The sequence below is a fragment of the Nematostella vectensis genome, chromosome 8 (genome assembly GCF_932526225.1).
Source record: "Nematostella vectensis chromosome 8, jaNemVect1.1, whole genome shotgun sequence".
NCBI classification, from domain to species: Eukaryota; Metazoa; Cnidaria; class Anthozoa; order Actiniaria; family Edwardsiidae; genus Nematostella; species Nematostella vectensis.
In genome coordinates this window covers 7,035,014-7,062,732 of record NC_064041.1, presented here as the reverse complement: position 1 = coordinate 7,062,732, position 27,719 = coordinate 7,035,014, and the positions used below count along the sequence as shown (strand labels likewise).

General features: G+C 39.7%; 3 protein-coding genes across 3 annotated transcripts in view; all 3 read left to right on the top strand.

Moving 5' to 3' along the window:
* Positions 1 to 476: 476 nt before the first annotated feature.
* LOC5515258 (transcriptional adapter 1) lies at positions 477 to 15,794 on the top strand. The gene is made up of 10 exons (XM_032384875.2): positions 477 to 673; positions 751 to 787; positions 1,647 to 1,701; positions 10,467 to 10,532; positions 11,806 to 11,906; positions 12,261 to 12,314; positions 13,086 to 13,241; positions 13,701 to 13,861; positions 14,392 to 14,548; positions 15,559 to 15,794. Exons 1-10 carry the CDS (start codon positions 609 to 611, stop codon positions 15,727 to 15,729), a joined length of 1,023 nt encoding a protein of 340 aa, XP_032240766.1. The 5' UTR covers positions 477 to 608; the 3' UTR covers positions 15,730 to 15,794.
* A 5,964-nt stretch (positions 15,795 to 21,758) lies between these two features.
* LOC116619775 overlaps positions 21,759 to 27,719 on the top strand; it is an 18,172-nt gene continuing 12,211 nt past the window's right edge. The window contains exons 1-4 of the mRNA XM_032384915.2: positions 21,759 to 23,185; positions 23,497 to 23,683; positions 25,177 to 25,397; positions 26,016 to 26,129. Of these exons, the coding sequence (XP_032240806.2) occupies positions 25,203 to 25,397; positions 26,016 to 26,129 (309 nt within the window). The 5' untranslated portion in view covers positions 21,759 to 23,185; positions 23,497 to 23,683; positions 25,177 to 25,202. The remainder of the gene's footprint in view (positions 23,186 to 23,496; positions 23,684 to 25,176; positions 25,398 to 26,015; positions 26,130 to 27,719) is intronic.
* The window catches only part of LOC5515219, a 3,004-nt gene continuing 2,170 nt past the window's right edge, over positions 26,886 to 27,719 (top strand). The window contains exon 1 of the mRNA XM_032384878.2: positions 26,886 to 27,207. The gene's annotated coding sequence lies outside the window, so the exon portion shown is untranslated. The remainder of the gene's footprint in view (positions 27,208 to 27,719) is intronic.

Genomic DNA, 27,719 nt, shown 5'->3' with positions numbered 1-27,719 from the left:
CCATGGACCATTATGTATATAACGCGAGCTTCATTTCCGGGCAGTAGAGGTTCTTATTACAAAACCTGTTTTATGCCTAGATAAAAACTATTTTTTAACGTTTGCGCTACTTTCCTAAGTTCAAGACAACTTTAATAGTAATACTGCTTTGGTTACTTTAGATTTCAATATTATTCGAACTGTTCCGAAAGTTTCCATCACCTAAATGGCCTTCTGGCCTTCGCTATTTTAAATTCGTGAAGTGCTTTCAATAGCCAGCACTGAAATGGTTTCCAATCACGTCACCTGTCCGCAAGGCAATAACCAATCAAGAAGCACTAAATGCAACCCTGCTAGTTTGAGTGACCGGGGCCAGAAAGCGGCTTATTGAGCGGGACGTGAGCGTCCCCCTCTTCATTTGAGGGACAAATTTAGACGCTTACTCGGGGGGACGCTTATTTATATTTTTTTTCTCTAAGGCGAGTCGTTTATTGTGATTCGGGGGAGTCGCTTATATTTAGTATTTAGGGGAGGCCACTGGCAACGCGCGTTTTGTGTGCTTACAGTACATTGGGTCAGCAGTTGTCATAATAGCGCAAAGCCTTATGGGATAATGCACAGATTTCAAGATGGCGACCGATTTGACGTCCGCTCGAAGGCAATTAATGGAGGCCTTAGGAGAGAGTTCACAAACGTACGTAAATTATTTAGACTCTGTCATAAAAGAGCGACGTGTTATGTACTAGACAGTAAATGCTTTATCAATTTCAGGTACTGGAACCTCATGAAATTATGGTATAAACAAAAGGTATGTCCTGGCTGATTTTGTTCGCTTGATAAATTAAACATCTAGTCATTTCTTGACCTGAGGCATTTATTACTCAATTTTTATACCACTAACAAGCCTCATTGACGGATTTAATGACTGGTTATCCCCTTAGGTGTTTGAAGCAACGGGTACTGTGATTTACTCAGTTTGTTTGGTTCTTACAGCTTGGTAGATTACTAAAATTGACGATACTTACTTAAGTTACTGTACTTACTTGTTAAAGAGCAATAGCTATTCTGGGAGTACAAACTTATCCTTTTACTAATAGAATAATACATCAAATAATGGTGTACATCATCGATGAAACAGAATAGCTAAGTTATTTTTTTTTACTATCTGGCAATTTAGTTTGATATATGAATGTATAAACTCCATTAATTAAATAGTGTCAAATTGCATTTGAAATAAAATTATTCAGTTTTAAGTGGAGCAATCATTATTCCCTAAAGTTTTTATGATTGTTGATTATGATACAAATCTAGGTTATTATAGGAATTTTACCCTGATCGCAACACACAATTCATTATCGTCTTGCATGTACAGGCAGCTTTAATTTTTAATTGTGGTAATAGGCCATTTCAGCTATAATCTTGCGCGCACATTAGAATAAAAACCAGAATGTAGCATGCTCCTTTTAAATCTTGCACCAAACAAAGCGTATGTTGCATGGTGATAGTTGATGTAGGATTCCATTTGAAGTGTACACACATGCCGATACAGTATGTAGCTGGAATAGCCTATTGTCAATAGGAATGAAGCTAATTCAGAAACAGAATCTGGTTTATTTTAACTTACCAAAAAGATTTTTAAAACCTATGAATTACCTTTGATTGTCTAGATTGGCAAAGATGACTTTGATGCACAAGCAAGGCAATGTCTTGGTACTGATAACAGTAAGTTCATGCCCAGTTGCTTGTAACTTTGATGCACAAGCAAGGCAATGTCTTGGTACTGATAACAGTAAGTTCATGCCCAGTTGCTTGTAACTTTGATGCACGAACAAGGCAATGTCTTGGTACTGATAACAGTAAGTTCATGCCCAGTTGCTTGTAACTTTGATGCACAAGCAAGGCAATGTCTTGGTACTGATAACAGTAAGTTCATGCCCAGTTGCTTGTAACTTTGATGCACAAACAAGGCAATGTCTTGGTACTGATAACAGTAAGTTCATGCCCAGTTGCTTGTAACTTTGATGCACAAACAAGGCAATGTCTTGGTACTGATAACAGTAAGTTCATGCCCAGTTGCTTGTAACTTTGATGCACGAACAAGGCAATGTCTTGATACTGATAACAGTAAGTTCATGCCCAGTTGCTTGTAACTTTGATTGCACAAGCAATGCAATGTCTTGGTACTGATAACAGTAAGTTCATGCCCAGTTGCTTGTAACTTTGATGCACAAGCAAGGCAATGTCTTGGTACTGATAACAGTAAGTTCATGCCCAGTTGCTTGTAACTTTGATGCACGAACAAGGCAATGTCTTGATACTGATAACAGTAAGTTCATGACCAGTTGCTTGTAACTTTGATGCACGAACAAGGCAATGTCTTGGTACTGATAACAGTAAGTTCATGCCCAGTTGCTTGTAACTTTGATGCACGAACAAGGCAATGTCTTGATACTGATAACAGTAAGTTCATGCCCAGTTGCTTGTAACTTTGATGCACAAACAAGGCAATGTCTTGGTACTGATAACAGTAAGTCCATGCCCAGTTGCTTGTAACTTTGATGCACAAACAAGGCAATGTCTTGATAACAGTAAGTTCATGCCCAGTTGCTTGTAACTTTGATGCACAAACAAGGCAATGTCTTGATAACAGTAAGTTCATGCCCAGTTGCTTGTAACTTTGATGCACAAACAAGGCAATGTCTTGATAACAGTAAGTTCATGCCCAGTTGCTTGTAACTTTGATGCACGAACAAGGCAATGTCTTGGTACTGATAACAGTAAGTTCATGCCCAGTTGCTTGTAACTTTGATTGCACGAACAAGGCAATGTCTTGGTACTGATAACAGTAAGTTCATGCCCAGTTGCTTGTAACTTTGATGCACAAACAAGGCAATGTCTTGGTACTGATAACAGTAAGTTCATGCCCAGTTGCTTGTAACTTTGATTGCACAAGCAAGGCAATGTCTTGGTACTGATAACAGTAAGTTCATGCCCAGTTGCTTGTAACTTTGATGCACGAACAAGGCAATGTCTTGGTACTGATAACAGTAAGTTCATGCCCAGTTGCTTGTAACTTTGATGCACAAGCAAGGCAATGTCTTGATAACAGTAAGTTCATGCCCAGTTGCTTGTAACTTTGATGCACGAACAAGGCAATGTCTTGGTACTGATAACAGTAAGTTCATGCCCAGTTGCTTGTAACTTTGATGCACAAGCAAGGCAATGTCTTGATAACAGTAAGTTCATGCCCAGTTGCTTGTAACTTTGATGCACAAGCAAGGCAATGTCTTGGTACTGATAACAGTAAGTTCATGCCCAGTTGCTTGTAACTTTGATGCACAAGCAAGGCAATGTCTTGATAACAGTAAGTTCATGCCCAGTTGCTTGTAACTTTGATTGCACGAACAAGGCAATGTCTTGGTACTGATAACAGTAAGTTCATGCCCAGTTGCTTGTAACTTTGATTGCACAAGCAAGGCAATGTCTTGGTACTGATAACAGTAAGTTCATGCCCAGTTGCTTGTAACTTTGATGCACAAGCAAGGCAATGTCTTGATAACAGTAAGTTCATGCCCAGTTGCTTGTAACTTTGATGCACAAACAAGGCAATGTCTTGGTACTGATAACAGTAAGTTCATGCCCAGTTGCTTGTAACTTTGATTGCACAAGCAAGGCAATGTCTTGGTACTGATAACAGTAAGTTCATGCCCAGTTGCTTGTAACTTTGATGCACGAACAAGGCAATGTCTTGGTACTGATAACAGTAAGTTCATGCCCAGTTGCTTGTAACTTTGATGCACAAGCAAGGCAATGTCTTGATAACAGTAAGTTCATGCCCAGTTGCTTGTAACTTTGATGCACGAACAAGGCAATGTCTTGATAACAGTAAGTTCATGCCCAGTTGCTTGTAACTTTGATGCACAAGCAAGGCAATGTCTTGGTACTGATAACAGTAAGTTCATGCCCAGTTGCTTGTAACTTTGATTGCACGAACAAGGCAATGTCTTGGTACTGATAACAGTAAGTTCATGCCCAGTTGCTTGTAACTTTGATGCACAAACAAGGCAATGTCTTGGTACTGATAACAGTAAGTTCATGCCCAGTTGCTTGTAACTTTGATTGCACAAGCAAGGCAATGTCTTGGTACTGATAACAGTAAGTTCATGCCCAGTTGCTTGTAACTTTGATGCACGAACAAGGCAATGTCTTGGTACTGATAACAGTAAGTTCATGCCCAGTTGCTTGTAACTTTGATGCACAAGCAAGGCAATGTCTTGATAACAGTAAGTTCATGCCCAGTTGCTTGTAACTTTGATGCACGAACAAGGCAATGTCTTGGTACTGATAACAGTAAGTTCATGCCCAGTTGCTTGTAACTTTGATGCACAAGCAAGGCAATGTCTTGATAACAGTAAGTTCATGCCCAGTTGCTTGTAACTTTGATGCACAAGCAAGGCAATGTCTTGGTACTGACAACAGTAAGTTCATGCCCAGTTGCTTGTAACTTTGATGCACAAGCAAGGCAATGTCTTGATAACAGTAAGTTCATGCCCAGTTGCTTGTAACTTTGATTGCACGAACAAGGCAATGTCTTGGTACTGATAACAGTAAGTTCATGCCCAGTTGCTTGTAACTTTGATGCATGAACAAGGCAATGTCTTGGTACTGATAACAGTAAGTTCATGCCCAGTTGCTTGTAACTTTGATGCACAAACAAGGCAATGTCTTGGTACTGATAACAGTAAGTTCATGCCCAGTTGCTTGTAACTTTGATGCATGAACAAGGCAATGTCTTGGTACTGATAACAGTAAGTTCATGCCCAGTTGCTTGTAACTTTGATGCACAAGCAATGCAATGTCTTGGTACTGATAACAGTAAGTTCATGCCCAGTTGCTTGTAACTTTGATGCACAAACAAGGCAATGTCTTGATAACAGTAAGTTCATGCCCAGTTGCTTGTAACTTTGATGCACGAACAAGGCAATGTCTTGGTACTGATAACAGTAAGTTCATGCCCAGTTGCTTGTAACTTTGATTGCACGAACAAGGCAATGTCTTGGTACTGATAACAGTAAGTTCATGCCCAGTTGCTTGTAACTTTGATGCACAAACAAGGCAATGTCTTGGTACTGATAACAGTAAGTTCATGCCCAGTTGCTTGTAACTTTGATTGCACAAGCAAGGCAATGTCTTGGTACTGATAACAGTAAGTTCATGCCCAGTTGCTTGTAACTTTGATGCACGAACAAGGCAATGTCTTGGTACTGATAACAGTAAGTTCATGCCCAGTTGCTTGTAACTTTGATGCACGAACAAGGCAATGTCTTGATAACAGTAAGTTCATGCCCAGTTGCTTGTAACTTTGATTGCACGAACAAGGCAATGTCTTGGTACTGATAACAGTAAGTTCATGCCCAGTTGCTTGTAACTTTGATGCACAAACAAGGCAATGTCTTGGTACTGATAACAGTAAGTTCATGCCCAGTTGCTTGTAACTTTGATTGCACAAGCAAGGCAATGTCTTGGTACTGATAACAGTAAGTTCATGCCCAGTTGCTTGTAACTTTGATGCACGAACAAGGCAATGTCTTGGTACTGATAACAGTAAGTTCATGCCCAGTTGCTTGTAACTTTGATGCACAAGCAAGGCAATGTCTTGATAACAGTAAGTTCATGCCCAGTTGCTTGTAACTTTGATGCACGAACAAGGCAATGTCTTGATAACAGTAAGTTCATGCCCAGTTGCTTGTAACTTTGATGCACAAGCAAGGCAATGTCTTGGTACTGATAACAGTAAGTTCATGCCCAGTTGCTTGTAACTTTGATGCACGAACAAGGCAATGTCTTGATACTGATAACAGTAAGTTCATGACCAGTTGCTTGTAACTTTGATGCACGAACAAGGCAATGTCTTGGTACTGATAACAGTAAGTTCATGCCCAGTTGCTTGTAACTTTGATGCACGAACAAGGCAATGTCTTGATACTGATAACAGTAAGTTCATGCCCAGTTGCTTGTAACTTTGATGCACGAACAAGGCAATGTCTTGGTACTGATAACAGTAAGTCCATGCCCAGTTGCTTGTAACTTTGATGCACAAACAAGGCAATGTCTTGATAACAGTAAGTTCATGCCCAGTTGCTTGTAACTTTGATGCACAAACAAGGCAATGTCTTGATAACAGTAAGTTCATGCCCAGTTGCTTGTAACTTTGATGCACGAACAAGGCAATGTCTTGGTACTGATAACAGTAAGTTCATGCCCAGTTGCTTGTAACTTTGATTGCACGAACAAGGCAATGTCTTGGTACTGATAACAGTAAGTTCATGCCCAGTTGCTTGTAACTTTGATGCACGAACAAGGCAATGTCTTGATAACAGTAAGTTCATGCCCAGTTGCTTGTAACTTTGATGCACAAACAAGGCAATGTCTTGATAACAGTAAGTTCATGCCCAGTTGCTTGTAACTTTGATGCACAAACAAGGCAATGTCTTGATAACAGTAAGTTCATGCCCAGTTGCTTGTAACTTTGATGCACAAGCAAGGCAATGTCTTGGTACTGATAACAGTAAGTTCATGCCCAGTTGCTTGTAACTTTGATTGCACGAACAAGGCAATGTCTTGGTACTGATAACAGTAAGTTCATGCCCAGTTGCTTGTAACTTTGATGCACGAACAAGGCAATGTCTTGATAACAGTAAGTTCATGCCCAGTTGCTTGTAACTTTGATGCACAAGCAAGGCAATGTCTTGGTACTGATAACAGTAAGTTCATGCCCAGTTGCTTGTAACTTTGATGCACAAGCAAGGCAATGTCTTGGTACTGATAACAGTAAGTTCATGCCCAGTTGCTTGTAACTTTGATTGCACAAGCAAGGCAATGTCTTGGTACTGATAACAGTAAGTTCATGCCCAGTTGCTTGTAACTTTGATGCACGAACAAGGCAATGTCTTGATAACAGTAAGTTAATGACCAGTTGCTTGAAACTTTGATGCACGAACAAGGCAATGTCTTGATACTGATAACAGTAAGTTCATGACCAGTTGCTTGTAACTTTGATGCACGAACAAGGCAATGTCTTGGTACTGATAACAGTAAGTTCATGCCCAGTTGCTTGTAACTTTGATGCACAAACAAGGTAATGTCTTGGTACTGATAACAGTAAGTTCATGCCCAGTTGCTTATAACTTTGATTGCACGAACAAGGCAATGTCTTGATAACAGTAAGTTCATGACCAGTTGCTTGTAACTTTGATGCACAAGCAAGGCAATGTCTTGGTACTGATAACAGTAAGTTCATGCCCAGTTGCTTGTAACTTTGATGCACGAACAAGGCAATGTCTTGGTACTGATAACAGTAAGTTCATGCCCAGTTGCTTGTAACTTTGATTGCACGAACAAGGTAATGTCTTGGTACTGATAACAGTAAGTTCATGCCCAGTTGCTTGTAACTTTGATTGCACGAACAAGGCAATGTCTTGGTACTGATAACAGTAAGTTCATGCCCAGTTGCTTGTAACTTTGATTGCACAAACAAGGCAATGTCTTGGTACTGATAACAGTAAGTTCATGCCCAGTTGCTTGTAACTTTGATGCACAAACAAGGCAATGTCTTGGTACTGATAACAGTAAGTTCATGCCCAGTTGCTTGTAACTTTGATGCACGAACAAGGCAATGTCTTGATAACAGTAAGTTCATGCCCAGTTGCTTGTAACTTTGATGCACGAACAATGCAATGTCTTGGTACTGATAACAGTAAGTTCATGCCCAGTTGCTTGTAACTTTGATGCACGAACAATGCAATGTCTTGGTACTGATAACAGTAAGTTCATGCCCAGTTGCTTGTAACTTTGATGCACAAGCAAGGCAATGTCTTGGTACTGATAACAGTAAGTTCATGCCCAGTTGCTTGTAACTTTGATGCACAAGCAAGGCAATGTCTTGGTACTGATAACAGTAAGTTCATGCCCAGTTGCTTGTAACTTTGATTGCACAAACAAGGCAATGTCTTGGTACTGATAACAGTAAGTTCATGCCCAGTTGCTTGTAACTTTGATGCACAAGCAAGGCAATGTCTTGGTACTGATAACAGTAAGTTCATGCCCAGTTGCTTGTAACTTTGATGCACAAGCAATGCAATGTCTTGGTACTGATAACAGTAAGTTCATGCCCAGTTGCTTGTAACTTTGATGCACGAACAAGGCAATGTCTTGGTACTGATAACAGTAAGTTCATGCCCAGTTGCTTGTAACTTTGATGCACAAACAAGGCAATGTCTTGGTACTGATAACAGTAAGTTCATGCCCAGTTGCTTGTAACTTTGATGCACAAGCAAGGCAATGTCTTGGTACTGATAACAGTAAGTTCATGCCCAGTTGCTTGTAACTTTGATGCACGAACAAGGCAATGTCTTGGTACTGATAACAGTAAGTTCATGCCCAGTTGCTTGTAACTTTGATGCACGAACAAGGCAATGTCTTGGTACTGATAACAGTAAGTTCATGCCCAGTTGCTTGTAACTTTGATGCACGAACAAGGCAATGTCTTGGTACTGATAACAGTAAGTTCATGCCCAGTTGCTTGTAACTTTGATGCACAAGCAAGGCAATGTCTTGGTGCTGATAACAGTAAGTTCATGCCCAGTTGCTTGTAACTTTGATGCACAAGCAAGGCAATGTCTTGGTGCTGATAACAGTAAGTTCATGCCCAGTTGCTTGTAACTTTGATGCACGAACAAGGCAATGTCTTGGTACTGATAACAGTAAGTTCATGCCCAGTTGCTTGTAACTTTGATGCACGAACAAGGCAATGTCTTGATAACAGTAAGTTCATGCCCAGTTGCTTGTAACTTTGATGCACGAACAATGCAATGTCTTGGTACTGATAACAGTAAGTTCATGCCCAGTTGCTTGTAACTTTGATGCACGAACAATGCAATGTCTTGGTACTGATAACAGTAAGTTCATGCCCAGTTGCTTGTAACTTTGATGCACAAGCAAGGCAATGTCTTGGTACTGATAACAGTAAGTTCATGCCCAGTTGCTTGTAACTTTGATGCACAAGCAAGGCAATGTCTTGGTACTGATAACAGTAAGTTCATGCCCAGTTGCTTGTAACTTTGATTGCACAAACAAGGCAATGTCTTGGTACTGATAACAGTAAGTTCATGCCCAGTTGCTTGTAACTTTGATGCACAAGCAAGGCAATGTCTTGGTACTGATAACAGTAAGTTCATGCCCAGTTGCTTGTAACTTTGATGCACAAGCAATGCAATGTCTTGGTACTGATAACAGTAAGTTCATGCCCAGTTGCTTGTAACTTTGATGCACGAACAAGGCAATGTCTTGGTACTGATAACAGTAAGTTCATGCCCAGTTGCTTGTAACTTTGATGCACAAACAAGGCAATGTCTTGGTACTGATAACAGTAAGTTCATGCCCAGTTGCTTGTAACTTTGATTGCACAAACAAGGCAATGTCTTGGTACTGATAACAGTAAGTTCATGCCCAGTTGCTTGTAACTTTGATGCACAAGCAAGGCAATGTCTTGGTACTGATAACAGTAAGTTCATGCCCAGTTGCTTGTAACTTTGATGCATGAACAAGGCAATGTCTTGGTACTGATAACAGTAAGTTCATGCCCAGTTGCTTGTAACTTTGATGCACGAACAAGGCAATGTCTTGGTACTGATAACAGTAAGTTCATGCCCAGTTGCTTGTAACTTTGATGCACGAACAAGGCAATGTCTTGGTACTGATAACAGTAAGTTCATGCCCAGTTGCTTGTAACTTTGATGCACAAGCAAGGCAATGTCTTGGTGCTGATAACAGTAAGTTCATGCCCAGTTGCTTGTAACTTTGATGCACAAGCAAGGCAATGTCTTGGTGCTGATAACAGTAAGTTCATGCCCAGTTGCTTGTAACTTTGATGCACGAACAAGGCAATGTCTTGGTACTGATAACAGTAAGTTCATGCCCAGTTGCTTGTAACTTTGATGCACAAGCAAGGCAATGTCTTGGTGCTGATAACAGTAAGTTCATGCCCAGTTGCTTGTAACTTTGATGCACAAGCAAGGCAATGTCTTGGTGCTGATAACAGTAAGTTCATGCCCAGTTGCTTGTAACTTTGATGCACAAGCAAGGCAATGTCTTGGTACTGATAACAGTAAGTTCATGCCCAGTTGCTTGTAACTTTGATGCATGAACAAGGCAATGTCTTGGTACTGATAACAGTAAGTTCATGCCCAGTTGCTTGTAACTTTGATGCACAAACAAGGCAATGTCTTGATAACAGGAAGTCCATGACCACTTGCTTGCGACTTGCAATGGTTACTTTCGTTTTGAATATTCTGCAAACTCCCACTTTCAGTTTCCATCAATTTAACATGTTCCAAGGTCAGACCTGAGTCATGTAATGGTTGACTTAGGTCCCTTCTTTTACATTCAATTCTTTTTAATAGTTAAAACTTGTTTCCTATTCGTTTCAGTTCACTTCCACAACACCTTTTTGCTGGCAATTCTAGCAAAGTGCCAGGCTCTGGGAGCTACTCCAGGTATGTAAAGGAAAACAGTCAATACAAAAGAAAATGTACTAAAAAAATATAACTCAATTATTATAATATCTTTCTGGGTTGATCCCCACAGCCCTTTGTTGTTTTTTTTACTGCTAATTGGAAAACTATGTTAAGGTCTTGGTAAAGGTAAATTTGACACCACTTTGTTTTTGTGGTTTTCTTAAAACCTGTATTAATAGTTCTTAAACTTTATTTTTGCAATTGTTTTTCCATACAGTATATCGCATTCTAAGACTGCTAAAATGGGCCTATGTTGTTTTCCTAACCTGTTGACCGTGAATTCACCCCAAATCTTTGACATTTCTAGCGTATTATTTTAAGGCAAAAACTCAAGCTTGTCGGGTGTAAGCTCACGATGGGTTTTAAGATATCCCTTTCAAATTTTTGTTATCTGATAGATAATTATGGCATGTCACAAAGTGTGTGAGAAATTCTCGATTTTCGACTGTAGATCGCTTTTATAGCACTTTTCGTGTCCAAATTTCACCAGAAATGAGAGTTGTAACTTTGATTTGTGATATTTTGTTGACAGTGTCAAATAACAAAAAGTCCTCACACCCTTTGGTAGATCATCTATTTGTCATTGAGATGCAATTACGTGCAAGTGCATGCGCAATAACATGAAGGTGCATTACACTCTAGAGTAAACTCTGTACTTTTGATATTGAGGCCTCAAAACTTAAACACGGAATTAGCTATTTCAAAAATAAAACTTGCTGGAGATAATTCATTCTTATTTGATATATAGTTTGTACATGTAGTGAAAATTGCGGCGCGACAATATTTTTTTTCCGTGGACACGTCGTTTACCTTTACCAAGACCTTAAAGTCTGTCATAACAAGTAGTAGACGACTGTCAGAGCTCTGCTGGCCATTTTACAGTTGATAATGTCTGATGTTTAAAATGAAGAATACAGAATAGCTATTTTAATTCCTGTCAATCCTATCCCAGCTGACTACTTTAGCAATCACTGGTTACTTCATTACATTTTAACAGCCCTGGAGTTACAGTAAATTTTATTGAGGGAGTGCACATAATTATGGTGGTCAACTAAATAAATATAAAAAAAAGACCTGTGCTCAAGTTAATTTGCTGTGATTCCCCCTGTTATCAGTTCTAATTAATCGTAATACATATACTTTTAACTTATGATTTCTTGGTTAGTCACATTAGATGTAGATAGAGACTTGTCTTTTTCCTTTTTTGTGAGGCTGGCACTGTATCTAAATTCTGTCTTCTTTTGTCACTCAGCCTCACATCCCCGTACCCCCCATAAGCCACCACACAAACCACAGCTTATCAAGAGGGGCAAGGTTAAGAAGCAGAGAAGGACCCTGAAAGCTAACTTTGAGGTTTGAATTAATCCATTTCCTACTTCTTTATCAATGTTGTATGCCGTGAACAGGATCCTTTTATGATTGATTTTGTCAAGGGTGGGAAGTAGTTCTTCAAATTTCTAAATTCCCAGATGGTTTTTATTAAGTTGATGTCTTACAGTATCTGGAAGAAATTATAAAAGTAATTTCCAATTTCTTAACACAGAAAATAGAAAATTAATCTTGTGTTGACAATTTGACCACCCGCATTCGTTATTGCATATTCAGTTGACATTGAGTCGTAGTATCCAAGGGGGGAGTGCTCAAGCAAACAATAGAAAGTGTGCAGTCGTTGTGTTACTTTTATCCATGTTTTTATTGTCATTGCAGCAACGGTTTAGTCCATGTGACCCTCTGAGAGACGCACCATTGATGAACCTTAAGGTAAGTTCTGATGATGATTAGGAGATGTACTTTTCCATAATAGCTGGCAAGTGAACCTTATAATATCAAGCAACAATTCTGGTCATGATTAATACTGTAGTTTTCGATTTTTACCTGATCCACAGCAATGTTGATACCCTTCTATCAGAGCTTTCTTCCTGGTTGGCAGGGTACAATTTTGAACAACTTGAGCAATTACAACATTTCTTTGCAGAGGAAAGGGGGAGTCAGGGAAATGTCAGATTTAAAGCATTGGGATATGACATTTCTGCTTGTAAAAATAAGAATTATATATGATTTTGGTTCATTCTGAAGGCTTCAATGCAAAGCCAGATTTCTACTTAGAATCACTTTATGTACAGTTCCCTTTCATGCATAAATATAGAAGTAGTGTATTTTACCCAAATCTGGAATACTGATTATCTTTTTTTCCCATGTACCCTTGGTCTCTCACCACACCCTTTAGGGTAAGTTAAAAAAAAGGATGACTTTTAAATGTTGCTTAATGTGTTACTGTATTATCTTAGGTATTTTGATTTCATATATTGGCCTTAGTGCTATATAATGCTTCTGTTATAATCTTGTTATAATGCATATATATTTTATATTGATTTTATTATGAAAAATGTTTTTTTAATCAAATAAGGCTGAAAATCCCTTGAATTCTTAAGCAAATAATATGTAGCAACAAAGTATAAAATGATATTATGCTATTATGATGTTATATTACTTGTATGATGGGATGATGACCTTCTGTTGAATGTGTTCTCAGATATAACAGAGGATTGTGAGATAGGGCTTTGTTCCTATGATCTCATGCTACCTGACATCACTACCCTGCATGGCCGTTTGTTCCTTGGTGCATGGGACGCTGGCCTAGACAATGTTGCAGACGAGACCGTCCCTCTAATCCAGTGTGCTACAGAGGTATAGTAAGATTGAAAAGTGATAGGACTAATCCATAAAATCTTAAAAGGAAATTAATAAAAAAAACACATTGTAGGTTTGGGGGGGAGGGGCGGTCGAAATTTGGTTCCCATAAAATTTTGTGTTGAAAGGTTGAACGGTTGAAGAAGGGGTATATTTCATTTTGAGCTTCTACAATGATATGTGTGTTTCTTTTGAAATTTCAATCTGAAGACAGTATCTTAATGGATATTTGTGCCCCTACCATATTTGATACTTTTCTTTATAAGTTGCAGTCCAAATACTGTGGGTATGGGGATGGGGAGGAGACCACCCCCCCCCCCCACCCCCCCCCCGTCGTTGACAACCCAGAGAGAGACAGAGAGAGAGAGTTCTGGTTCCAGACTTCCTCTCTGTTGTTAACAGTAGCCTGCCATATAACCTGCATTTTATAACTTTACATTATGCTCCTTATTCTAGCACCTTGTTAAAGACATCCTCACCATTTGCTGTGCTCGTCGCAGTCCATACCGACTAAGGGATGGTCACTTCCGTTACGCATCAGGAACAGCATGTCCCAAGATGCACTTGAGAAACAGCAATCTCACATGGCCCCCTCCGACAGACAAACCTTATGAGAGGTCAGTGTTTATGAGTGTATTTATTTTCTTTCTTTTTTTTTCTATTCTCTTCCATTCTTTCTTTATTCATTTATTATATTTAATTCTTTATTTATTAGGCTCTACTCTAAATGCTTTACCTCTTAACCTTTCCCTGGTACAGTCTTGGTACAGTAGGCTTTTTTTTGTAATTTTTATCAAATAATAGTAGAAGGCAAATTTTTAGAGAAAAAAACTCAAAATAACCATGTAATAATAAAATATTATGCTTTATTTACCATTTTTTTGTATTTTTTTTCAACTCATGTTAGAAGGCAAATTATTAGAGAAAAAAACTCAAAATAATAATGATAGAAGGCGAATTATTATTATTAGAAAAATAACCATGTAAGAATTCGATTTTTGTTTTATTTACCAAATTAAATCGAAAATGTTGCAAACCTATTCAAATCAGCCGATGGGAATGGATATTTTCTCACTTTGTAATTTGCTAAAGGACGACAAAAATAGACACAGCGTCGTTCATCTTTTTACCACTTATTTCCAACCAGGTCGGTGACTACTAATAGCAGTAGCTCCCCTAGTACCAGCGGCGGCCGAACATTGGTGCAGGCAGCGGCAGACGCGGCCCTGGCCGTCTCTCTAAGCGACCACTGCAGTCAACCGAGCGCGCCCATCTCACTCTACGACCTCAGGGACTCGTTACAGGTAAACCGTTGTGTCTACGACCCCATATTAGGAAGTACTCGACTTGCGCTAAGATATCACATGACTTTTTGTTTGGCAAAGTCATGCGGGCTCAAGCTTTTAATGGCAAAATAAAAATGACAAAATGCAACTTATTCAGAACTTACGAATTGGCCAGAGTTTTTTTGGTCAGAAAGGTCTTAATTTCATTGAGATGTTTAAATTTTTCGTCGTTCTTTGGGATGATGGGCGCAGTCATGTTTTCATTTCTTTCCACTTAAAAGTTCACGTGACTTCTTAGTGCAAGTCGTGCTGCCCACGTGCACCACCATGGTCACCTTGGTGATGTCATGAAGCAAGCCAATAAGAATGCGAGAAATATTGGTGAACTTTTCTAGCTAGCCAGCTTGGCGAAAAAATGCTTCAATACACATAAACTTTGATTATGATTATTACTGTTATTGATGTTGTTGTTGTTGTTGTTAAGAGAAAGATATACCTCCTAATAGGGAGCTCGTAAAGAGTGTCAATCCAAGTGTGATTCTTGAATGCTAAGCTAGCGCGTTTCTCATAATTACAGTACCACCATATAAGTTTTAAACATCAAATCGCTGTGTGTATGAAATATAATAATATATAGTACAGATAAATTAGGTCACCACATTAATTCTCCTCATCAAGTCATTGTGTCTAATATTGGTATACTGAAATATTGAAATGAGGTCGCTATATGAACGCACGGCACTGTGTCTATTGTTGATATTAACATTCTCAACCTCAAATCTCTGTGTTATAGCCGAATTCTCTGTTGTACCGCCGATAATTCAAATCCATTTCGTCCTAGAATAGCGCCAAGCAATCAGTTCCTTGTTGCGTGCAGTCAAATGATTACTGACGCGTAAAAACAGGCGGTTGATTGACTACACGCTATTCACACGAGACAAGGCTTTTGCTTTCGCCGAGGTCGCGAATTCGGCTATAACATAGATGTGTTTACGGAGAAATTAGGTACTGATCCATCGCCTCTTCAGGTTCACCGTAGGGTGGTGCCTTCACACACCGTCTACACCGCTAACATGGAACGCATCCTGTCCCAGCTATGGCACCCTTCACATGACGAGATCGAGCAGAATCAGCTACATCGTCTCGAGGCGAAGCGCAGATACGAGCGCCTAAAACAGCAGAGAAGTCTCAGATTATAAGTGCATTGGTGTCCGGTATAATTTTTCTAAGACAATAAAGAATTGATTTTGCAGTTAGGTGACAATTGGGCCGCATCCTTGTTATATGTCTCCCCAAAAAGCTGGGTGTGTCAAGGGCAACGTTTGCTCCTCCTCTTAACAATAGCCCTCATTATCACTAATTCAAGCCGTAAACAAAACTCTTTCATACAAGAGAGGACCTTTTCAGGACCAAAGTACATTACCCAAAACCATTTTCGGATAAAACGAATGTAAAGAAACTTTTTTTGTATTCACGACGACGTACCCCCACCCCCCATACCCCACGCCATCTACAAGGAGCCTTGCCACACGTCACATTCTGCTTTTCTGAGTTCAAGTTTATTCCTTTATATCTGTACAGAGTCCCGCCGGAAGTACAGAAGTATTTTTTTTTTACCATGACCTTTTTTAAAAAGTGGCATTCACACCAGTTTGCTTCCAGATGGTCGCCGGAAAACTCAACTGATAAGAGACCAAATAATCTATAAGAATCCGCGCTGTTTAACAAGCCACCCGCTCTGAATTAACAGTCACATTCTCAAAGAAAGTAAATATATTTTTCGCGTTTTTCGCTAAAAACCATCGGAGATTGTAATGTAATCGACCAAAAGTAAACTGGTGACATAATTATCGTTGTCACAGTTACTCCCTTGTTTCAGTTTAAAGGTTGACGGAAATAACGGGATGCGGAGATAAGAAGGGACTAGGGAACTATAAAAACACTTAAATTCCGAACTGTGGCGACCTTGAACCCTTTTGAAGAGTCTTGACATTGGTAGAGTCCCCCCACCTCACTTTACACACTGACTCGTGTTGAAGCCCTACTATGCTCGAGGATCCAGCGTACTTTGCGTCCAGTACGCTGGATCCTCGAGCAGGTTGCCCTACAGGCCGTGATCAAAGGGGGAGGGTATTGTCGCCGATGCAAATTTTACTGTATTGAATTGTTATGTCTGTCTTATCCAGTTATGCGAGTCTAAGTTGCTGATTATACCCATCAGGGGGATTTCCATCAACCCGTGAACTTACTCAGCGTATTACACTTATTGCGCTCTAATAACTTGTTATCTTTTGTGTTTTTCTGACTGATTGCTTTGACCATCTCGCTTTGTTTCACGAGTAATGAAAACCCTCAGATGATTGCTCGACCCAGTCCTTCAAATTATCACCAAAGTTAACGGCTTGAAGCCGTTGTTTGGTATTTTTACCCAGCTCCTCTTTTCCTATCCAAAACGCTGCTCTGGACCGTACATTTGATGCATATATCTATAAACTGTATGAAAATTTCAAAAGCGGTCTGCCACATTCATCAAACTATTATTTAAGTGAGGAAGCAAAAACACCTGCTATCAAAGCATTCTAATAGTTTGTACTTCATTTCACGGATATGTGTATATGTTTTGATACCGCCAATAAAAATACGCCCTCGCAAGACGCTTGAACAACAACGGTAATTGTGAACCTCTATGTATATGCATAACACCTGCTTATTTAATTCAGTGGGGCCGTTCGTATGTTGTGATGCTCTTTGCGAAATAGGCGAGAGTTTTTGACGATGTATCGTTGGATCTTTGTCATCTTGGCGGTAAGATTAATCTTTTAGCACTAATACATCACCTCGTCTGTAATGCATATTGGCCTATAGAATATTTTCCTTATCAAATCATAACCAAAGGCAAAAGGAATGTACCGCCCCATGACAGGTAATCCGGAATCCATGAAAAAATGAGACTCCATGCTACTGGAATCCTGAATCCACACACTAGGATCCGGAATCCAAGCTGGAATCCGGAATACAAGAATCCGTGATAACAAAAATGGAGTCCGGAATCAACGGAAAAAAACCGACATGGAATCCGGAATCCACAGACTAGGATCCGAGATCCAGAACCCTATTGGAGAACCTGTCATTGTGCAAAATGTATCCGCTCTCTCCTTCCTCTTTCCCATAGAATAAACTGACCAAAAAAATAACAATCTTCCGTTTAAAAAAGTTTGTTTTTCCAATAATTAAAAGTTTAAAATGATCCCTTAAAGTGACTTTGACAGGTAAAAATTTCATCTTTGATCTTCTTTCTTATGTCAGATACAATAATTCTGATTATTTTTCTTACTCAGCTTGAGTAAGTGTATGAGGTGTTGCGGGTTTGTCTTTAAATCAATGCAGTCTTTCAGTCTTGGTATCATTTTGGTGCGGTTTCCGGTTTTTCGCACAACTCTGATACGTTTTTTTTCTAAAATTTTCTGTGCGGCTGTCTGCGGTTTTCGTGGACCCCTCACGCCCGTTCTAGCTTCAAACCCAGGGGATTGTTAAGGCCCATAGTTTCGTTTTGTGAAATGGGCAAATTGAAAAAAAACAAATGAACCGATTTAACTTTAAAATCCAAAGCTATAGACTTAACCTTTGTACAATCATGGACATTATCTTGGTACATGATTTTTGTCATGTGCTGCTTTATGTTGTACTGATATGGCGAGATCTTGTCGAGCCACATAGGGCTGGTTCACACTAGCGACATAACGACATAACGGACACTCTTTTTTCCTATGTTTAAACTGTGAATGGTTCATAATAATGACATAACGACAGACACATAACGACATAGGAGAAATAACATGTTTTTTTTCTTATGTCGTTATGTCAATGTCGTTATATAAGGACATAAGGGCGCGATGTTATGTCGTTATGTCGCTAGTGTGAACCAGCCTTTAGGTTGTCCAATCTCTGTGCCAATTTAAACATGATCATGATCGACATAGACACAACATAGGCCCCCTATTTTTTAATTACTTATAGAATCATAAAGCATTTGCGATCGAACATACCCATGCCAAAAGTTAATTTAATCATTTTTTAATCCCTTTGATCAACCTAGGGCAAAAGTCTCCTGTAGAACTAGCATCAAGAATAAGTTTTATACATTTTCGGAAAAAATATTTACATTTGTATTTTAAAGGCTTTTAGTTGGCAAAGCTATCCGTAATCTTGCACGTGAAAAAGCGTGCGTGACACTGACTAAAATCGGCTGCTAACAGAGGTGAAAATTTTGGAATCGACTGGAACAATAAATTAGTAGCACCACTCTGATGCCTTAGTTCTATTTCAGTCATTTGTGCCAGCTTGACTTCCACATTTCTATTATCAAACTTTTCTCGCTGGCATGTTTATGGAAACCACTATTCTAAGACTTTGCTGAAAATTGTGTTCCTCAGATAATCTCTTCGTCGTTCCCACCAGTCTTTGCGTCATTTGTACACGTCAAACACTCCGTCATCAGCTCTCAGCCGTTATTTTCAGGGTGAGTTAGGCGTGATGGCTTTCCCGACATTTCCATTCTGTATACAAAAAGTTGCGATGCTCTGCCTTGATAATATCGGGGTCTCATAGGGTTACCCGATTTACGGTTAAGAAATAGGGCGTTATACGTTTAACGGTTAAAAATGTGTTTTTACGGTTATGGTTAATTTTTCGACTTTGTTTTATTACCATTAACGGTTATTATTATATATCAATCGCCCTTGCGATTGTCTTGTTGAATAAATAAATAAACAAACAAACGAACAATATAATGAATGAATGAATAAACAAACAAACAAACAAACAAACAAACAAACAAATAAATAAATAAGTAAATAAATAAATAAATAAATAAATAAATAAATAAATTAGAAAACAGCAATAGTTATCAAGATAACAGCGCCCACAACAACAACAACATTATCAGGTCCTTACCCAGGATATGGTGAAGGGGGAGAGGATGTCCGCGCCTGAACAACAAAATATAATATAAAAACAACATAATTAAGGATATCGACAACAGGATTATAATAATCACAACGCTAGAAACAATTTCTTCACATGCTAATCTTCCATGGCTGGCTGTTCTGAACTTCCGAATAGTCATTTATCAAATCTTTTTCTTCTTTACTTGAATAGTTAAAGCTATTTCCGTTTAAAATATGCTTTGAATAATACTAGAGGAAAAAAGAGGAAGGCAGGTAACGCTAGCCGCGTAAGGAAGAGAAGTCTCTGTGCAATGATTAGCACGGAAAGAATGCGAAAAGTACAACTTGAAACGCCCATTTTCAACAAATCTAATCGCTTACTTACAGCCCTTCAACGGAACTCAAAGTTAACCCGAATGTTTCTCAATATATTAATTTTATTCTACAAAAACGACGAAAAATTTTAATTTCAAAGTTTAAAAAGTTTAATTTCTTCACTTTGAAAGTATAATATAGTACCAGGAATGGCCCCTAAAACTTACGATCAACAAAACCGATTGCTTTCATTTTTGGTATGTTATAAGAAATAAGAGGTAGCTAAATAACAATGGTAAAAAATGCTTGCCCGCGAATTGATTTTTTTCAGGGGCGAATTTCAAAGTAGGTAAACAACAGTGACTGTAAAATATAAATACGCTAATTTCTTGGAATTCCTCTTCATAGATTTTGATAAATCTTCCTCTAAGTGTCGACCAAGGTCTGATAGACAATATCCGATAGCTTATTTATTAAAAATTTCCCTGTAGCGAACAGCACTTCGCGAATAGTGAATTTAACGTGTTCGCCGTTTCGTTGCCATAGAAACAGGAATGTAAACACATGTTACATTTTTATAAAATTCATCCCTAGCTACATAGCATGGCCAAATAATTTGATGATCCGATCACTGTAGCAGAAGATACGAGTTGTTATTGACAGGATGGTTGGAGATTCGGGAAACTGTATCGAGTCTCCTTAATAGCCCTACACGATTACAAAGTTGTGCTAGCTGCAGTACTATTCTGCCGATACACAGCAGACGCGCGTCATCACAACCAGAGCGCTGGCTGGAGTGCGAATATGCAATTGATACGTCCCACTTCCCCAACATCCCAAAGTCTGGATCAAATGATCCGTAATTACATTTTGGGCCGCTGGATAAATTTTCTGGAAAACCAGCTGCCGCGACTATCGAGCGCAGCCATGACGTCAGCTTTAATAATAATAATAATAATAATAATAATAATAATAATAATAATAATAATAATAATAATAATAATAATAATAATAATAATAATAATAATAATAATAATAATAATAATAATAATAATAATAATAATAATAATAATAATAATAATAATAATAATTTAATATAGCATTATAAAAATCTCAATGCTTTACAAACATCCTACTTTGCACGTGTTAACGGTTGGCCATCCTGGAACTGAAAGAGAGGGCCCTAAATAACCCCACTACGGATTATATAAGTCGAGATTGCGCCGACAGCACAAAGCGGGTAAGTACCCCGGCCGATGAGGATATAGCAGCCCTTCCAAAAGGGATCCGTATTGGATGCTTTTATCCACAACCTCACACAAGAGAGGTTAGAGCGTGACACCCCAACTAGAGCACTGGCCGGAGTGCGTATATAAAATTGGTACCCCCCATTTCTTCACCGTCCCAAAGTCATGATCAAATGATCCGGGATCCCATTCTGGGCCGCTGGATAAATTTCCTGGAAAACCAGCTGCCGCGACTATCGAGCGCAGCCATGACGAGAGCTTTGCACGTGTTAAGGGTCGGCCATCCTGGAACTGAAAGAGAGGGCCCTAAATAACCCCACTACGGATTATATAAGTCGAGATAGCGCCGACAGCACACAGCGGGTAAGTACCCCGGCCGATGAGCATATAACAGCCCTTGCGGAAGGGATCCGTCTTAGAAGCTTTAATCCACACCCTCACACAAGAGGGGTTAGAGCGTTCGTCAAAAGCCAAGTCGGACAACTGAAGATGGAGCGCCGGACTAAAGCTTTTCGCATTGGGGACCGTGAACGATGCCGATCTTAGAAAATCAAAGAAAGTCAGATTACACGCCGCCCAGAACATGGCATGATCAAGGAAGGAGAGCCAGGTCTAAGGAAAGAAAGATCACTAACATGATGTCGTAGGATACCGGCAAGCGCTGTGGTGAGCCAGAGGGACCCTGCGAGCGCATAATTCCCCCCCCCCCCCCCCCCCGCACTACACGCTGTAGCCGTTCGCAATTTGCAAGAGGGTCCGCATGTCCAGATTTGATGTGTATCGAGCGCACCGCAGATAGATAAACTTTAATGGATGAGTTACGAATAGGAAGAGTGTCCACTCTTCTACCGGGCATGGGGAACCTGTCGAGTGAAGCCTTCCGAGTTGCTGACAAAATGTCATCAATTTACGTTGAGCGGACGCGTAAGTACGCCCCGTGGACGGTCTTAGCCTCCCAGGTACGTCCTGCAGCGGAGCTCTAGTGACGAGTTATCAGCTCACGAAGCAGTTGGGGGTGGAATTGGATTCGGATGGCACTCCGCGTACAGGGCCACTCGCCTGAACTCATGGTAACAAAAACGGGACAATGAGTCAGCAATATGATTGTTGCAGCCCGGGATATGAACGGAGGAAAAGAAAAAATTGAACCTTGCTGCTGCAAAGAGAAGACGGTGCAACAGATGCATCAACTCAGGTGCTTTCGACGTGCGGGAGTTGAGTAACGCGACCACCGCCTCGTTATATGATCGGAACAGTACATGGCCTCGAAGCCATCCGTGACCCCACACTTACGCGGCCTCGACCACGGCACAGCTCCACCTGACGCCGGAGGAAAATCCCTGCCGAACCCGTTTTCATCTCGTCCTTGACTTGATGTTGTTTTTTCACTGCTCGTCGCCGGCAACTGGACAAAAGAGCGAATCTTATCCCTCATCACCTCCCGGATAGCTTCCATGAATTCGCTCGAAGGCCTGTCCGCCATACCGCCGAAGAAAAACCAGAAATTGGACGAAAAAATAGCTTCCCACGTCTTGGCACCAAACAGCGGTTGATCAGAGGATTTGCCGCTCGGCGCAAAGCTACCCTTCGAAGGCATACCGCAGTACCACGCGCGCCGGCACAGGTCACGTACTCATAGCTCTAGAGCTCTGAGACGCTGCCCTGCGTTGTGAGTCTAACCTTGCCTAAATGCGAGCATCTATCCTCATTAAGAATGTCATGAATTACATATTAGCCTTTTTTGAACCCGCCTTTAATTCATCAGTCGATAATGCGACTGCAAAAGGTGTGAATAAACGTATTGTTTTATTTGAACATTAACAATAACAACGGTTCAAAAACTGAAATATAACAGCAACAACAACAATAAAAATAGCAGCTATGACAACAACAATAGCAGCTATGACAACAGCAAACTACATCAGACAACAAAGAGCGCGTCCACTAGCCTTATCACTATCAACTTCTCACCTTGCAGTCAACATGTCATCTTACGATCAGAATTGGCACCCCATGATTTCAATATTAGTGTGGGTTCAATTGAATGGAACCTTCCATCGTCGCTATTGTATAAGTCTAGCCAATCACAGCCAGCGACGAAGTCACCTGACCTGGTCGAACACAACGCCAACAAAGTGACTATCAAGGTATTATTGAATTATTATATATTTTTTTTTATTTTTTTCGTCTGTTATCCTGTCACTATTTTTACCATTTCATTTACGTCCAGCATTCCAAATTGATGTAGGAATAACTTAAATCAAAAGTCCTCAGCACGGCCGTTCGAAGAGGACAGAAACACAATGGACGAGGTCAACGCCTGGTTAAGGGGGGAAAAGGGGGAGAAGCTGGTGCCGCAAAGTCAGCTCTTAGATCTCCATTTTTTTTACTTTTGTAATGACGTGTGTTCCTTCAACAAAATATTACAAAATTAAATTATTTGTGATGCATAAATAAGATTTCAGGTGTTACAACTGCTGACCAGCTGGATGTACGGCTCAATGTGACTATCGATCCGGCGATTTCTCCAAAGAACAAGTTTTACTTCGTCACTTCTGACGTCGCATTGGTTTATCGATCACGTGATATATGCGCCGGAGAGAGCACAATCCGACGTTTGGTCCAGCTTGCATTCTACGCACCTGGTAGGGAAGCTAGCCTGCAGGTTGAAAGTGTTTTTATTGTTTACCTTTCACAACATCCTCGGGGACCCAGGGCGTCGCGGAGGTCGGGCACACAGGGAGCGTGCGAGATAGAAAAATCCTCTTTCTTTCTCGCGCGCTCCCTGTGTGCCCGACCTCCGCGACGCCCTGGGTCCCCGAGGATGCTTCGCAGGACTTCTAGAAAGGGGTGGCTGATGGGCCTATATTCATAACTTCGGATAGATCATACGGAAAAAAGGATAGTATTTTTGACAACTCTTAATAAATATGATCCACTTTTTGGCGACCATGAGAGGATCAGGTTAAGGGCAACTGGCCTTTATGCCTCGTTTGGCAATCTTCGAAATCGAACTTTTTTTTCTATAAATCCTAGTCAGACCGGGCTTTTTGAGGCTTCCTCTGACCGGGGGGGGCTCTTTTGCCCCCATCCGTAATTTTTGAACCATTGGAGCTATTATGACCAAATTTTCAAAGAATCATTATCTGACAAAGAGGAACAAAATGATATATGGTGTTGCCATAGCACCACAATATCACGTCATGATAACGTGTCATTTAAGGACATATGGTTATAAATAGCCTATCTTTCGAAACCTTTCCTAATCAGTTCAAAAAGCGACCGATATTCTTAAAAAATGACGATGACGTCACTTAAGTGAGCAGAAACGGGCAATATTTCTGTTTTTTTTAAGATGTGTATTTCTGCATGTCTTTTTTCGATAATCTTATTATCTTGCAGTAGACATATATTACGATGACATAATAGTAGACATATATTATAGTAGACATATATTATTATGATTGGCATGGTACCTTTAATATAGCATAAGTTTGCACCTGGACTCTTAATTAAAGTAATAATTTAAATCTTTCCCAAAAATGTTTTTTCTACTTTTTTTATTTAACATAGAGGAATTTGAAAAAGATTTTGCCAAATTTAGATGTTAGTTAAAAAACCCAGCGATTTTTATAATTATGTGACATCAGCATCCGCCATCTTGGACCCACCATCTTGGATTTAATGAAAGTTTTTTTTATTTTAATCAATAAAACTGGGTGGCAAAATATAAAGCTTTTTGACAATATTCAATCTTCGTGTCAATTGACAAAAAACCACCGCCCCTCTCTCCCTAAAATAGAGACGTACATTTTTATTGTTTTTTCAAAACTTGTTATAAAACGTTTATATGACATGGATTTACGTTGAGCACGTCGTATGTATAGTTGATCTTAACGACTTAAAGCGTTTCGCCTAATTTTCATTAAACCTCAAAACTTGGTTGCTATGGTTACCAGGGTACACATATCAAAATTTTGGTTTACACCAAACTGATCCCAGATAAATTTTAGAAAAAGTCATCAAATTTCAATGCTCTAGCTCTACTAGTTCAAAAATTATTACAGATCAAAGGTGCTGGGGGCCTCAAAAGCCCCCCCCCCGGTCTGAATAGGGTTAAAATCCTGTTTTTATTCAGGTTGTAATGACTTCGAAGCACTCGGAATGGAGAGCGGAAAAATCAAAGATAGTCAAATAACTGTGACATCATTGCTGCCTAACACGTCGGCACACATGGCGAGGTTACATAGCACCCCTGGGTGGGTACCGTTGACGTTATTGAAGCACATCAGCTCTACGCTCTTGATGTCACAAAACTATGTACAGCTGGACCTAAGAATGATCAGAGAGGTTCATATGGTAAGAGCCACATCTTATGGCAAGAGCCACGAGCCATGTTCTTATGGAAAGAACCATTTTCTTATGGCAAGAGCCATTTCAGATTTTGAATGTGATTCCAGAGTATATCAGGTCTTTGTCATATATTTCATATGCCAAGTAATATGGCTATCTATCAAACCAGAAAACCGACCTTTTACAAGGTGACCTGTATAACCAAACAGTCAGATGACTAAACAATCTATAAACCGTCCAGTCCATGAGCCTTTGGTAAGAAAAAAAAAAACGATTTGATTATATAATGTGCCAGCCCTTTTAGAATAAAGACTATTCAAAGATTATTGTATTGTATCTAACCAACAAATCTACAAACCGAACAGTCCAAAACCGGAAATGACCGAGTGCAACCAAACTGGCCCTATAAAAACCGAATTACCTGAAACAAACCGACCTACAGACAAACCGATAGCATACCGACCTACAGACTGACCATCTCGTTCCCAGGGCCTCTTTCGTTTTGATGCTGAAAATATTAAACAACCAAAACTCAAAACCGATAAACAATCAACAACTAACGGTACTCACCTGGACTTTCAAATGGTTTATATTTAATAAAAGTAGCCATTTTCTTTTTTTCAGGCCGTGCTAAGCGGTGTGCCAAAGGATAACACTATTCCAAGCAGTGCACCAAAAATATCTGTCAGCAAAAATGGGTTCTCCTGGAAGCTGCGAGAGAAGTCTCAGAAAACGGAGGTGATATGTCGATATTAGTATAACGCTAAAATTCGTTTGTATCGCGACCGCCAAGGTTCGGGAATAGCGCGTATTCACATATTCTTGAGTTTGCTGTCAAATTGTTTATAACACGACAGCAAAAGATATGTAATTATACACTGATTTGCTAGGCTAGCTAGAAGTTGCCATGAAGCAGGCGCGTGCGTGCGCAGGGTGCGCGCGCAACCCCCCTTGGTGACCAAGAAGTGTGTCATTTCTCATTAAAAAGAATCTTCAAAATAATATGCTGATAATAATAATAATAACAACAACAAGAACAAGAACAACTACAACAATAATCATAATAATAATGACGATGACGATGATGATGATGATGATGCATATCAAGAAAATTTAGCCAAAAATTGTCGTTTTTCCCAGACGCGGTCACTTCCATATAAGGAAACTAATATATTCCTTATTTGGAAAACCTGCACGATTCTTGTCATTTTTAAGGCTGCTGCACCGCAGGTGGTTCGCAAACTTTGTGAATTGTATCCAGAAGAGAAAAACAGTGACTGTAACCATTATAATGAATGGAGAAGGCCTCTAAAGAGAAACTAAAATTCCTCGGTACCAGACTCCTAAAACGACAACGGTTTCTTCGTATGATGATGATGATGATGATGATGATGATGATGATGATGATGATGATGATGATGAGCAGCCAATAACAGAATGTCAGCGTGATTTGAGCGAGATTTACGATAAAAAAGTGTGGATTTAAGGACGAAACGTGACCGATGATCCAAATCAGTTTCCTACCATTGACTTCGTTTTAATACCGTTGAGATGGAAATTCTAAACTAAGATGTTTCTTTTTTTTTTAATTATTTTCACGTATTTCGTATATTGTTCACCTTAATATATCAATAGAGACAAATAGAGAGCTTGGTGGCTACAACAGAAGACGGCGCGTTTTTTTTTCTTTTGTCCTTTCCATGGCCTTTTTGCGAGAATGCTTGGCTCGGTCAAGCGCCTGGGCACGAGGAAGAAACAGTTGGCAATTTTTCTTCCTCCCGAAGCTGGATTATCAGGCTGTCATTCTCGGCTTTGGGTAAGTTTTAACCAACGACTGCTCTTTGTTTCCGCTTCACCGTCGACAAAAGGCTGCTCTTCTTCTTCTTTCGCCTTCTAGCATCAAGAAGTGAACAATGGTCCGCTGATACTTGATGATTTTTGGAACCAATTCAAATCCCTTATTGAATATCGAGTCAAACCCTGATCTCTTATTCTCTCTCTTTTTTATACTTTTACATCAGCAACCATTACAACACCATTTTAAAGACGTTCCTATAAGATGTTCCTATAATGTTGAAATCTTGTCAATAAAATTTGTCTTGTGGCTACCAAAACAAAATTAGCCAACTTGAGAACAAGTTTTGATTTTTAAAAAACCTTTATTTTGCAGGGGCGGATCTAGGGGCGGGCCGAACGGTTCCCAGCCCCCCCCCCCCCTCCCCTTTGGTCAGATATTTGGCTCAAAAATAACAAGAAATATAGGGAAATCTACGGAAGAACAATGAATCCAGCCCTCCCTTTTTTAACCCTTGCTCCCCCCCCCCTTTT

Bases quoted from the DNA above. Each gene is read 5' to 3' on its own strand.
- LOC5515258 (XM_032384875.2), top strand. From the start codon at position 609: ATGGCGACCGATTTGACGTCCGCTCGAAGGCAATTAATGGAGGCCTTA. The intron at 788-1,646 runs GTATGTCCTGGC...TTGATTGTCTAG, and splicing joins AATTATGGTATAAACAAAAG to ATTGGCAAAGATGACTTTGA. The intron at 14,549-15,558 runs GTAAACCGTTGT...TCGCCTCTTCAG, and splicing joins ACCTCAGGGACTCGTTACAG to GTTCACCGTAGGGTGGTGCC.